Source organism: Ranitomeya imitator, chromosome 9 (assembly GCF_032444005.1).
Source record: "Ranitomeya imitator isolate aRanImi1 chromosome 9, aRanImi1.pri, whole genome shotgun sequence".
Taxonomy (NCBI): domain Eukaryota; kingdom Metazoa; phylum Chordata; class Amphibia; order Anura; family Dendrobatidae; genus Ranitomeya; species Ranitomeya imitator.
In genome coordinates this window covers 86,473,927-86,488,703 of record NC_091290.1, presented here as the reverse complement: position 1 = coordinate 86,488,703, position 14,777 = coordinate 86,473,927, and the positions used below count along the sequence as shown (strand labels likewise).

Genomic DNA, 14,777 nt, shown 5'->3' with positions numbered 1-14,777 from the left:
ATCGGGGTAATGGTTTATTGGGTTTATCTCAGCTCTGTAATGTCAAGTCCTGGTGTTAGTAATGGAATTAGACACCCCTATTACTAACTCAGTAAGTCAAAAGAACACACTTAAAAAAAAAAAAATCCCAACCAACCTTCTGACTTTAGCTCTGCTTCACAGCCATCCAGTCCAGGGATTCCGACGTAGTCCACAAATGGGAACATGAGAGAGGTAAAGAAATAAAAACAAAAACAGTCCCTCGTTCACCAGTTTATTATAAAACCATAATCCCTGCAGCTCCGACGTAATCCATGGCGTTCCCACAGCGTCCACAGATTCTCTACTGCAACCTATGGAGCGTTGTTCTGAGAATGAAGCGCTGACGCTGAGTTACTGGCGTCATCGCTTGTGAGACATGATGGGGAGTGACCTATGAAGCTTCATTCTTAGAACAACGCTCCATAGCTTGCAGTACAGAATTGGTGGGCATCTTGGGAACGCCATGGATTACGTCGGAGCTGCAGGGATTATTGTTTTATAATAAATTGGTAAATGAGGGACTGTTTCTTGTTTTTTTCTCTACCTCTCTTTATCTCTTTCAGGTTCCCATTTGTGAATTACTTTGGATTCTGTGGACTACATTGAAATCCCTGGACTGGATTTTTTTTAATTAAATTGAGAAACAGGGCTTTTTTTAAATAAACATTTGTGGGTTTTTTTTCCTTTAACTTACTGGGCTAGTGATGTGGGTGTCTGATAGGCGCCTCTCCATTATAAGCACTGGGGCTTGACGCCAGCTGACATTACACAGCTGACATCAACCCCATAAACCGTTACCCCGATCTCCCCGGCTGTTACTGATTGTCCTGGTGCGGGGGCAAAGTGTCAGAATTGGCTCGTCTAATATGATGCGCCAATTCTGGGGTGTCTGCAGGCTGGTATTTTTAGGCTGGGAAGGGTCCAATAACCAGGGATCTTCCCATCCTTACAATGGCAGCCCGCTATTTATCTACATCTGTATATACAGTTGTGGGCAAAAGTATTGACACCCCTGCAATTCTGTCAGATAATACTCAGTTTCTTCCTGAAAATGATTGCAATCACAAATTATTTGGTATTATTATCTTCATTTAATTTGTCTTAAATGAAAAAACACAAGAGAATGAAGCAAAAAGCAAAACATTGATCATTTCACACAAAACTCCAAAAATGTGCCAGACAAAAGTATTGGCACCCTCAGCCTAATACTTGGTTGCACAACCTTTAGCCAAAATAACTGCGACCAACCGCTTCCGGTAACCATCAATGAGTTTCTTACAATACTCTGCTGGAATTTTAGACCATTCTTCTTTGGCAAACTGCTCCAGGTCCCTGATATTTGAAGGGTGCCTTCTCCAAACTGCCATTTTTAGATCTCTCCACAGGTCTTCTATGGGATTCAGGTCTGGACTCATTGCTGGCCACCTTAGAAGTCTCCAGTGCTTTAACTCAAACCATTTCCTAGTGCTTTTTGAAGTGTGTTTTGGGTCATTGTCCTGCTGGAAGATCCATGACCTCTGAGGGAGACCCAGCTTTCTCACACTGGGCCCTACATTATGCTGCAAAATTTGTTGGTAGTCTTCAGACTTCATAATGCTATGCACACGGTCAAGCAGTCCAGTGCCAGAGGCAGAAAAGCAACCCCAAAACATCTGGGAACCTCCGCCATGTTTGACTGTAGGGACCGTGTTCTTTTCTTTGAATGCCTCTTTTTTTCTCCTGTAAACTCTGTTGATGCCTTTGCCCAAAAAGCTCTACTTTTGTCTCATCTGACCAGAGAACATTCTTCCAAAACGTTTTAGGCTTTTTCAGGTAAGTTTTGGCAAACTGCAGCCTGGCTTTTTAATGTCTCAGGGTAAGAAGTGGGGTCTTCCTGGGTCTCCTACCATACAGTCCCTTTTCATTCAGACGCCGATGGATAGTACGGGTTGACACTGTTGTACCCTCGGACTGCAGGGCAGCTTGAACTTGTTTGGATGTTAGTCGAGGTTCTTTATCCAGCATCCGCACAATCTTGCGTTGAAATCTCTTGCCAATTTTTCTTTTCCGTCCACATCTAGGGAGGTTAGCCACAGTGCCATGGGCTTTAAACTTCTTGATGACACTGCGCACGGTAGACACAGGAACATTCAGGTCTTTGGAGATGGACTTGTAGCCTTGAGATTGCTCATGCTGCCTCACAATTTGGTTTCTCAAGTCCTCAGACAGTTCTTTGGTCTTCTTTCTTTTCTCCATGCTCAATGTGGTACACACAAGGACACAGGACAGAGGTTGAGTCAACTTTAATCCATGTCAACTGGCTGCAAGTGTGATTAGTTATTGCCAACACCTGTTAGGTGCCACAGGTAAGTTACAGGTGCTGTTAATTACACAAATTAGGGAAGCATCACATGATTTTTCGAACAGTGCCAATACTTTTGTCCACCCCCTTTTTTATGTTTGGTGTGGAATTATATCCAATTTGGCTTTAGGACAATTCTTTTTGTGTTTTTTCATTTGAGACAAATTAAATGAAGATAATAATAACAAAGAATTTGTGATTGCAATCATTTTCAGGAAGAAACTGAGTATTATCTGACAGATTTGCAGGGGTGTCAATACTTTTGGTCACAACTGTAAGTTTGCTTTATTAGTTAGAACACTAGCTTTATATTACATAGAAAACTGCAGTATGTAAGAGAAGACGCATTGCATACTGATTGCATACTCATGTCATGCGATGTCATACGGATCCTTGGTGAGGAAAAAGTCGCACTCCTAACAAGCTGAATCTTACGGATTCCACTCATCCAACTTTTCTGCTGCAATCTGAGAGAAGCATGATGTAGGGACTGAGCCTGATTTCAGCAATGTGTCACTTAGGCTACGTTCACACTAGCGTTGTGCGCCGCTGCGTCGGCGACGCACAACGCACCGAAAAACGCGTGCAAACGCACGCAAAAACGCTGCGTTTTTCGACGCGTGCGTCGTTTTTTGACGAAAATCGGACGCAAGAAAAATGCAACTTGTTTCGTTTTCTTGGTCCGACGCTAGCGTCAAAAAAGATGCACGTGTCGGAAAACGCAACAAGCAAAAACGCATGCGTCCCCCATGTTAAACATAGGGGCGCATGACGCGTGCGTCGCTGCTGCGTCACCCGACGCTAGCGCGACGCACACTAGCCGAACGCTAGTGTGAACGTAGCCTTACTGGGCTGTGTGTTGCTGTTTCAATAACATCAGTGTTTTATCAATGAGAGCTTATCACCACAAGACTAGGTTTCGCGTGCCTTCTAGTCCATCTGCTCTGTGTAACTCCACCCCCGCCAGAGTGATACATTGCTGGAATCAGGGTCCCTGCCCCTACATCATACTGCTCACAGATGGTAATAAAGGCCTGCTGGCAGATTCCTTATAAGGAAACAAGGGAGTGGGGGGAGGACGGATGACAGGTTGTCTTTTTAATATGTTTTTTTATTTGCTACTCACATGTAAGTTTACTAATGTTTATGCAATTCTTTAAGTGCTATTTATTCTTAGGTTTATTTTTATGTCTCCAAAAATGGGAAATATTGGTTTCCCTAAAAATTTATTTGACTAAAAAAAACCTTCAGGGTTTTCAAAGAGCAAATCTCTTCAGGAAACGTTGGCATATTTTTGTCCTTAAGTCTTTTTTTTTTTTGCATGTTTTTGTTCATTCCTTAGTGCTTGCTCATCTTTTTTTTTTTTGTCAATTCGTGTTTTTTCTTTTATCGCTTTCCCATATTTTTTGGTTGTCTTTTCTGCTTGCGCTCTACGGTTGTTTTTTATTTTCCATTCAATGTTGAAGAATTAGTTAGTGGTTTCTGAGCTGAAAATGCTGGGAAAACTGTAAAAAGGCCGAACGTCTTCCAGGTTTCTTTGAGTCTTCTGACTGTCTTCTCTTATTATAAAGCTTTAAGCATCATCAGAACAGAAAACGCCTAAAGAACAGGTCTGTTTTAATACTGTGTATCTTCATACTTGTGGTGCAGCTCAGACAGCATTGAACTGCGGGAGGAATCACAAAAATGTCAAATATTGGATCAGTGTTAAAAAGATGTAAAAAAATATTTAGAATTGAGAGTCCTCAGTGGTTGATGCCTTTTAATGGCTAACTGAAACTGCACCACTGAGGATTCTCAATTCTAAATATTTTTCTATCTACTGGCTAACACGGTACCAAGATATATATCTTTCCTGTATCAAAAAGATGTAAATATTTCTTAGTGTTAACTTCTAACAAAGTTTTTTTTGTTTGTGTGACAGGCTGAAGGAATAGGAGTAAATCCCCTTCTGGTTATTATCCCAGCCACCATAAGTGCCTCCTGTGCTTTTCTCTTGCCTGTTGCCAATCCTCCAAACGCCATTGTCTTTTCCTACGGTCACCTGACAGTGCCAGACATGGTGAGTAGCTGCTTGACATCTTGTCTCCACCTAGTGGCTGAATTGAATCATTTGTTTTTTTCTCATTTCTGTCTATGCTTCTCCTCATCCACAGATAAAGGCAGGACTGGGTACAAACCTGATTAGCATGATGGCATTGTGGTTTGGACTCTACACTTGGGGTGTTCCCATGTTTGACCTGAACACTTTCCCGGACTGGGCATCTCACAACACATCAGCAGCTTCCATGCCTTGACCTACCTTGCCATCTGCAATTCTCATGTCAAGAAGACAGATTCTGATGGGCTTCTAGGCACGAATATGAGCAGCCTGTGTCCTCCTCAAGTTTTTAGTCTGAGTGTTATCGGTTATTTTGGGTGCAGTGGGATTTGGCTTAAGACACGGCGAACGCTGGTTGCTTGTGTTCAGTAAGCACAGTGACACATTATAGACAGAGGTTTTATAAAGCATTAATTAACTATTAACCTAGTATCACTCCAGTGATTCAGCCTGGCACTAAAGAGCAGCACCGTTATTCTACAATACCTGATCCCCCTAACCCTTCCAGAACGGCCCCGTTGGCTTGTCATGGAGCTTGTCAGGTCCAGGAATTAAGAGTTTGTCATATATCACTTTAGCCCATAATATATACACATTCACCATCCACATTATTGAAAAGCGGATTGCTGGCGTCTTCAGTATTCCGATGTAGCCCTCTTGCTGCACAGAGACTTTTAATCCTTCCTCACTTCCAAACCGGTAATTTGATGATATGTTCTTCCTATTCACAGACAAACACGCACCCTTCTACACATATGTATACTCGAACAACCAATGCACCCATATTTTGCCTAAGATTAACATTGGATTGGGTGGGGGGTCTTCTGGTCGCAGCGGGTTCATGCTGATCTATAGTGCCAGGCTCCAATATTGCTTGGACTCCTTGTGATTAATTGCGACAATCAGAATTTTTGCTGTTGTTGCACGGCTTTGTTCTCCCAAAAGTAAACCTTAAGGTTGACTGTCGCACACAGAAGTAGACATGAATCGAGTTTAGCGAATTTGCTCAGGGGGTTCCCTCTTATTCGGCAAGCTATAGCTCTTACCGAATAAGCTGCAAAGGGAACTCGGCTACCTAGAGCGCTCCCCATAGTCAGCTGATGGGCACTGCAGCTGCATGTGTCGTGGCTGTGTCACAGCACATGCATGGAGAGCCTGTGTTGGGCTATTCATGCATGTGTCGTGCCTCTCACACAGCCGCCACACCGATCAGCTGACTATAGGGAGCGCTCTAGGTGGCCGAGTTCCCTCTGCAGCTTATTCGGTAAGAACTACAGCTTGCCAAATAAGAGGGAACCCCCCGAGCAAATTTGCTCATCTCTAGACATGAAGCCATAGTCTGTGGATACACTGTGATGGTCACCTACATATGCTACAGGCCCCAGCAGGACGTACTATTAGACCATGAGAAGAACCGTCTGTAAAACGTTTGTGTCAGTGACAACTGCTTAATGTTTTACTGTATTGGATAGTAGATTGGATGAAGACTTCACTCATTACAGAGCTGTTACATTTGGTGCTATAGAACATGTTCGAAAAAAGGAAGAGAAATAAACACTTAGATTTTGCTAATAAACTAGTTTCATTGTTGTGATACCGATTGGCCGTACAGTGCAGGACTCGCTGGTGGCCGGTATCTCTATTTATGTTTAGTAGGGAAGAGGATAACACTATAGTATTGAGGTATGAAGATAATTACTACTGGAAGTAACAATAGCCCTGTATGGGACAGGAGCATGACACACTTGAAGCTGTTCCCTGATAATAAAGCTTTGATATGCTCTTGTTGAACTGGCATTAATCGCTGTCCGTGAACCGCAGCCGTATGCCCAGATCCATTCCTTTTGGCATGTGCTGGACAATGCTTTTCTTATTTGCACAGTAGGATAAAATACTTGCATTATCACAGGTCAATTGCACAAAGCTCATGTTCTGTTTGGGGTGGTTTTGTACTATAAATTATGTATCTTATTAACATGGGGAGACTGATCTGAGACTCCATCTGTTTAATAATAATTTTGAATAAAATGCAATGATTGTATTAATTAGTGTCTTCAAGGACTGATTTATTTTTTACCTTTTTAGTAAAAAAAAAAATGTTCTTGTTTTATTTCCCAGCTAACTTTTTTGTTATTGATGTCACTTTGGGTACATGAAATGTTTGGATCGCTTTTTATCTATTTTTTTTTTTTTTGAGGGAGGGATGGGGGTGGGGGGGAGGAGTGCAGAAACCACAAACTGCAGTTCTGGTTTCTTTTTTTTTTTTTGCTTTCTGGTGTTTACTGTAGAGGTTAAATAATTTTGATTGGACTTTTATGAATATGATGTTAATGAATATTCCTAATTTTTGTATTTTTTTTTAATTGGGAAAAGGGTTATTTAAACTTATACTAGTATATACCGTAGCTAGGTTAACCCCTTAACCCCCAAGGGTGGTTTGCCCGTTAATGACCGGGCCAATTTTTACCATTCTGACCACTGTCCCTTTATGAGGTTATAACTCTGGAACGCTTCAACGGATCCTGATGATTCTGACATTGTTTTCCCATGACATATTGTACTTGTTCAAAGTGGTAAAATTTCTTTGATATTGCCTGCCTTTTTTTGTGAAAAAAAATTGAAATTTTGCGAAAATTTTGAAAATTTCGCAATTTTCCAACTTTGAATTTTTATGCCCTTAAAGGGAACCTGTCACCCCCGTTTTTTGAGATTGAGCTATAAATACTGTTAAATAGGGCCTGCGCTGTGCGTTACTATAGTGTATGCAGTGTACCCTGATTCCCCATGTATGCTGAGAAATACATTACCAAAGTCGCCGTTTTCACCTGTCAATCAGGCTGGTCTGGTCAGGTGGGCGTGTTCACAGCGCTCTTTTCTTCCCCAGCTTTCCGTTGGTGGCGTAGTGGTGTGCGCATGTCCAGAGTTCCGACTTCCCTGCGCCCACGTGAAGACACAGCGCGCGATCTGCGCTGTAATCCCTTGCATCGGTGGGGGCGGCCATCTTCCTGGGGCCGCGCGTGCGCAGATGGAGTGCTCTGCTGCACGGGGCTTCAGGAAAATGGCCGCGGGATGCCGCGCGTGCGCATTAGAGATCGCGGCGGCCATTTTCCCAAAGCCGAGATGCAAACTCGGCTTTGGGAAAATGGCCGCCGCGATCTCTAATGCGCACGCGCGGCATCCCGCGGCCATTTTCCTGAAGCCCCGTGCAGCAGAGCACTCCATCTGCGCACGCGCGGCCCCAGGAAGATGGCCGCCCCCACCGATGCAAGGGATTACAGCGCAGATCGCGCGCTGTGTCTTCACGTGGGCGCAGGGAAGTCGGAACTCTGGACATGCGCACACCACTACGCCACCAACGGAAAGCTGGGGAAGAAAAGAGCGCTGTGAACACGCCCACCTGACCAGACCAGCCTGATTGACAGGCGAAAACGGCGACTTTGGTAATGTATTTCTCAGCATACATGGGGAATCAGGGTACACTACATACACTATAGTAACGCACAGCGCAGGCCCTATTTAACAGTATTTATAGCTCAATCTCAAAAAACGGGGTGACAGGTTCCCTTTAAATCACAGAGATACAGTTAGGGCCAGAAATATTTGGACAGTGACACAAGTTTTGTTATTTTAGCTGTTTACAAAACATGTTCAGAAATACAATTATATATATAATATGGGCTGAAAGTGCACACTCCCAGCTGCAATATGATAGTTTCCACATCCAAATCGGAGAAAGGGTTTAGGAATCATAGCTCTGTAATGCATAGCGTCCTCTTTTTCAAGGGACCAAAAGTAATTGGACAATGGACTCTAAGGGCTGCAATTAACTCTGAAGGCGTCTCCCTCGTTAACCTGTAATCAATGAAGTAGTTAAAAGGTCAGGGGTGGATTCCAGGTGTGTGGTTTTGCATTTGGAAGCTGTTGCTGTGAGCAGACAACATGCGGTCAAAGGAACTCTCAATTGAGGTGAAGCAGAACATCCTGAGGCTGAAAAAAAAGAAAAAATCCATCAGAGAGATAGCAGACATGCTTGGAGTAGCAAAATCAACAGTTGGGTACATTCTGAGAAAAAAGGAATTGACTGGTGAGCTTGGGAACTCAAAAAGGCCTGGGCGTCCACGGATGACAACAGTGGTGGATGATCGCCGCATACTTAATTTGGTAAAGAAGAACCCGTTCACAACATCAACTGAAGTCCAGAACACTCTCAGTGAAGTAGGTGTATCTGTCTCTAAGTCAACAGTAAAGAGAAGACTCCATGACAGTAAATACAAAGGGTTCACATCTAGATGCAAACCATTCATCAATACCAAAAATAGACAGGCCAGAGTTAAATTTGCAGAAAAACACCTCAAGAAGCCAGCTCAGTTCTGGAAAAGTATTCTATGGACAGATGAGACAAAGATCAACCTGTACCAGAATGATGGGAAGAAACAAGTTTGGAGAAGAAAGGGAACGGCACATGATCCAAGGCACACCACATCCTCTGTAAAACATGGTGGAGGCAACGTGATGGCATGGGCATGCATGTCTTTCAATGGCACTGGGTCACTTGTGTTTATTGATGACATAAGAGCAGACAAGAGTAGCCGGATGAATTCTGAAGTGTACCGGGATATACTTTCAGCCCAGATTCAGCCAAATGCTGCAAAGTTGATTGGACGGCGCTTCATAGTACAGATGGACAATGACCCCAAGCATACAGCCAAAGCTACCCAGGAGTTCATGAGTGCCAAAAAGTGGAACATTCTGCAATGGCCAAGTCAATCTCCAGATCTAAACCCAATTGAGCATGCATTTCACTTGCTCAAATCCAGACTTAAGACGGAAAGACCCACAAACAAGCAAGACCTGAAGGCTGCGGCTGTAAAGGCCTGGCAAAGCATTAAGAAGGAGGAAACCCAGCGTTTGGTGATGTCCATGGGTTCCAGACTTAAGGCAGTGATTGCCTCCAAAGGATTTGAAACAAAATATTGAAAATAAAAATATTTTGTTTGGGTTATGTTTATTTGTCCAATTACTTTTGACCTCCTAAAATGTGGAGTGTTTGTAAAGAAATGTGTACAATTCCTACATTTTCTATCAGATATTTTTGTTCAACCCTTCAAATTAAACGTTACAATCTGCACTTGAATTCTGTTGTAGAGGTTTCATTTCAAATCCAATGTGGTGGCATGCAGAGCCCAACTCGCGAAAATTGTGTCACTGTCCAAATATTTCTGGCCCTAACTGTATGTCACACAAAATACTTAATAAGTAACATTTCCCACATGTCTACTTTACATCAGCACTATTTTGGAACCAAATTTTTTTGTTTGTTAGGGAGTTATGAGGGTTAAAAGTTGACCAGCAATTTCTCATTTTTACAACACTATTTTTTTTTAGGAACCACATCTCATTTGAAGTCATTTTTAGGGGTCTATATGATAGAAAATATCCAAGTGTGACACCATTCTAAAAACTGCACCCCTCAAGGTGCTCAAAACCACATTCAAGAAGTTTATTAACCCTTCAGGTGTTTCACAGGAATTTTTGGAATGTTTAAATAAAAATGAACATTTAACTTTTTTTCACAAAAAATTTACTTCAGCTCCAATTTGTTTTATTTTACCAAGGGTAACGGGAGAAAATGGACCCCAAAAGTTGTTGTACAATTTGTCCTGAGTACGCCGATACCCCATATGTGGGGGTAAACCACTGTTTTGGCGCATGACAGAGCTCGGAAGCGAAGGAGCGCCATTTGACTTTTCAATGCAAAATTGACAGGAATTGAGATGGGATGCCATGTTGCGTTTGGAGAGCCACTGATGTGCCTAAACATTGAAACCCCCCACAAGTGACACCATTTTGGGAAGTAGACCCCTAAGGAACTTATCTAGAGGTGTGAGCATTTTCACCCACCAAGTGCTTCACAGAAGTTTATAATGCAGAACCGTAAAAATAAAAAATCATATTTTTTCACAAAAATTATCTTTTCGCCCCCAATTTTTTATTTTAATAAGGGTAAGAGAAGAAATTGGACCCCAAAGGTTGTTGTACAATTTGTCCTGAATATGCTTATACCCCATATGCCATATGTGGGGGTAAACCACTGTTTGGGCGCATGGGAGAGCTCAGAAGGGAAGGAGCGCCATTTGACTTTTCAATGCAAAATTGGCAGGAATTGAGATGGGACACCATGTTGCGTTTGGAGAGCCACTCATGTGCCTAAACATTGAAACCCCCCACAAGTGACACAATTTTGGGAAGTAGACCCCTAAGGAACTTATCTAGAGGTGTGGTGAGCGCTTTGACCCACCAAGGGCTTCACAGAAGCTTATAATGCAAAGCCGTAAAAATAAAACAAAAATTTTTTCCCACAAAAATTATTTCAACGCAGAATTGGCTGGAATTGAGATCGGACGTCATGTCGCGTTTGGAGAGCCCCCGATGAGCCTAAACAGTGGAAACCCCCCAATTATAACTGAAACGCTAATCCAAACACACCCCTAACCCTAATCCCAACGGTAACCCTAACCACACCTCTAACCCAGACACACCCCTAACCCTAATCCCAACCCTATTCCCAACCGTAAATGTAATCCTAACCCTAACTTTAGCTCCAACCCTAACTGTAGCATTAACCATAGCCCTAACACTAGCACTAATGGGAAAATGGAAATAAATACATTTTTTTAATTTTTCCCTAACTAAGGGGGTGATGAAGGGGGGTTTGATTTACTTTTATAGCGGGTCTTTTAGCAGATTTTTATGATTGGCAGCCGTCACACACTGAAAGCCGCTTTTTATTGCAAAAAATATTTTTTGTGTCACCTCATTTTGAGAGCTATAATTTTTCCATATTTGAGTCCACAGAGTCATGTGAGGTCTTGTTTTTTGCGGGACAAGTTGACGTTTTTATTGGTAACATTTTTGGGCACGTGGCATTTTTTGATCGCTTTTTATTCTGATTTTTGTGAGGCAGAATGACCAAAAACCAGCTATTCATGAATTTCTTTTGGGGGAGGCGTCTATACCGTTCCCCATCTGGTAAAATTGATAAAGCAGTTTTAGGCTGTGTTCACACGTTCCGTTTTTTTCGCGGTTTTTCCCGATAAAAACGCTATAAAACCGCAAAAAAAACGCATACAATAAGCATCCCATCATTTAGAATGAATTCCGCATGTTTTGTGCACATGATGCGTTTTTTTCCGCAAAAAAAACGCATCAGGCACAAAATCCGGACATGCTCTATCTTTTTGCGGTTTTTTTGCGGATTTCCCACTCCAAAATGCATTGGGAAGTGTCCGGAAAAAACCGCAGCAAAAACGCGTCAAAAACGCGGGGAAAAACGCACGCGGTTTTCTTGCGGATTTCATGCAGAAAATGTCCGGAATTGTCAGGAATTTTCTGCATGAATTCCTGAACGTGTGCACATAGCCTTATTCTTCGGGTCAGTACGTTTACAGCGATACCTCATTTATATCATTTTTTAATGTTTTGGCGCTTTTATACGATAAAAACTATTTTATAGAAAAAATAATAATTTTTACATCACTTTATTCTGAGGACTATAACTTATTTATTTTTTCGCTGATGATGCTGTATGGTGGCTCGTTTTTTGCGGGACAAGATGACGTATTCAGCGGTACCATGGTTATTTATATCCATCTTTTGGATCGCGTGTTATTCCACTTTTTGTGTGGCGGTATAAGAATAAAACGTTGTTTTTTGTCTGGCTTTTTTTTTTGTTTTACAGTGTTCACTGAAGGGGTTAACTAGTGATATAGTTTTATAGGTGGGGTCGTTACGGACGCAGCGCTACTAAATGTGTGTACTTTTATTGTTTTTTTTATAATTATTTAGATAAAGAAATGAATTTGTAGGAACAATATATATTTTTTTTTTTGGAATTTTCTTTTAATTTTTTTTACACATTGGAATATATATATTTTTTTACACTATAACATTGCCCCGGGGAAGGTGGGGGGGCATCATGTTATAGTGTGAGATCGCTGATCTGACACTTTGCTGTGCACTGTGTCAGATCAGCGATCTGACGTGCACTTTTCTTATGCTTCCCGGCGCCTGCTCTGAGCGGGCGCAGTGAAGCCACCTCCCTGCAGGACCTGGATGCCGTGGCCATCTTGGATTCGGGCCTGCAAGGAGGAGGAGGAGGTAAGAGACCCTCGCAGCAACGCGATCACATCGCGTTGCTGCGGGGGTCTCAGGGGAGCCCACAGGGAGCCCCCTCCCTGCGCGATGCTTCCCTATACCACCGGCACACCGCGATCATGTTTGATCGCGGTGTGCCGGGGGTTAATGTGCCGGGGGTGGTCCGTGACCGCTCCTGGCACATAGTGCCAGATGTCAGCTGTGATAGGCAGCTCACACTCGGCCGTGCTCCCCCCTGTGAGCGCGGCCGATCGCGCTGGACGTACTATTCCGTCCTTGGGAAGTAAGGCCCACCCCACAAGGATGGAATAGTACGTCCAATGGCAGAAAGGGGTTAAACATGACGGCAAAAAAATGCTACATGTACTTGCATGTGTTTTTGCCTGCGTTTGCGTTTTTTATTCGCATGATATTTCCAGGAGGGTGTATCTCAATGTGCGTGTCTCAATCAGTTGCTGGATATGCACAGTCCAAAGTATGCAAGCACATCGAACGCATGAGTATGCAAGGACATGCGTACGCATGCGTTCCCATAGTTTTAACAAACTCATCCGCATGTGCATGCCTGCGCATATTTGATGGATTTTTGACGCCTCCAAAAATGCAACATATTGCGTTTGCCGGACACCACCGCGCACCACGACAAAACGCATGCGTACTCAAATGCATGCGAACGCATTCAAATGCATGTCCGTGCGTACACCATGTTAAATATATGTACGCATGCAGATGTATGCGGATCAAACGCTGCGCACACAGATGCAAATGTGAAACCGGCCTTACACAGCAAACACAAAGTACCATAAGAACACTGGAGTGATGGTTGTTGGAAATGGTCCTCTATACAGCTATGAAGATGTTGCATTACAAACCAGACGTTGGCAGCTAGAATTGTTGTGAATTCTGTTGTCAAGCTCCCTCCTGTGGTCATGAATGGTACTTCGGCTGGTTCTGTCCATGGGCTTCCTCTGGTGGTTGTGAGTGGGGCTGCGGCTTCGGAGTTTCCTTCCACAGGTGACGAGGTTAATTCGTTAGCTGGCTGCTCTATTTAACTCCACTTAGATCATTGTTCCATGCCACCTGTCAATGTTCCAGTATTCGTCTAGTTCGCTCCTGGATCGTTCTGGTGACCTGTCTTCTCCAGCAGAAGCTAAGTTCCTGCTTGTTTTTCTCTTGTTTGCTATTTTTCTGTCCAGCTTGCTATTTTGATTTTTGTCTTGCTTGCTGGAAGCTCTGGGATGCAGAGGGGCGCCTCCGCACCGTGAGTCGGTGCGGAGGGTCTTTTTTGCGCCCTCTGCGTGGTTTTTTGTAGTTTTTGTGCTGACCGCAAAGTTACCTTTCCTATCCTCTGTCTGTTCAGTAAGTCGGGCCTCTCTTCGCTAAAATCTATTTAATCTCTGTGTTTGTGATTTTCATCTTAACTCACAGTCATTATATGTAGGGGGCTGCCTTTTCCTTTGGGGAATTTCTCTGAGGCAAGGTAGGCTTTATTTTTCTATCTTTAGGGCTAGCTAGTTCTTAGGCTGTGACGAGTTGCATAGGGAGCGTTAGGAGCAATCCACGGCTATTTCTAGTGTGTGTGATAGGATTAGGCATTGCGGTCAGCAGAGTTCCCACGTCCCAGAGCTTGTCCTGTATTATTAATAACTATCAGGTCTTTCCGTGTTCTCTTAACCACCAGGTCCATTATTGTCCTAACCACCAGGTCATAACATAGAATAGTCATTTGCAACACTAACAATGTATAGAGTGTATTTGTGAATTATTTAATGTTAGCTTCTTTGGAAAAAACTGTGCTTTTCTTTAAAAAATAAGGAGATTTCTAAGTGACCCTAAACTTTTGAACGGTAGTGTATATAGATATCAGTGACACACACAAATATATATATATATATATATATATATATATATACAGTGGGGCAAAAAAGTATTTAGTCAGTCAGCAATAGTGCAAGTTCCACCACTTAAAAAGATGAGAGGCGTCTGTAATTTACATCATAGGTAGACCTCAACTATGGGAGACAAACTGAGAAAAAAAAATCCAGAAAATCACATTGTCTGCTTTTTTAACATTTTATTTGCATATTATGGTGGAAAATAAGTATTTGGTCAGAAACAAACAATCAAGATTTCTGGCTCTCACAGACCTGTAACTTCTTC

General features: G+C 42.7%; 1 protein-coding gene across 1 annotated transcript in view; it reads left to right on the top strand.

Moving 5' to 3' along the window:
• LOC138648852 (solute carrier family 13 member 1-like) overlaps positions 1–6,509 on the top strand; it is a 98,691-nt gene extending 92,182 nt beyond the window's left edge. The window contains exons 15-16 of the mRNA XM_069738806.1: positions 4,287–4,424; positions 4,519–6,509. Coding sequence (XP_069594907.1) covers positions 4,287–4,424; positions 4,519–4,659 — 279 coding nt within the window. The 3' untranslated portion in view covers positions 4,660–6,509. The remainder of the gene's footprint in view (positions 1–4,286; positions 4,425–4,518) is intronic.
• Positions 6,510–14,777: the final 8,268 nt, after the last annotated feature.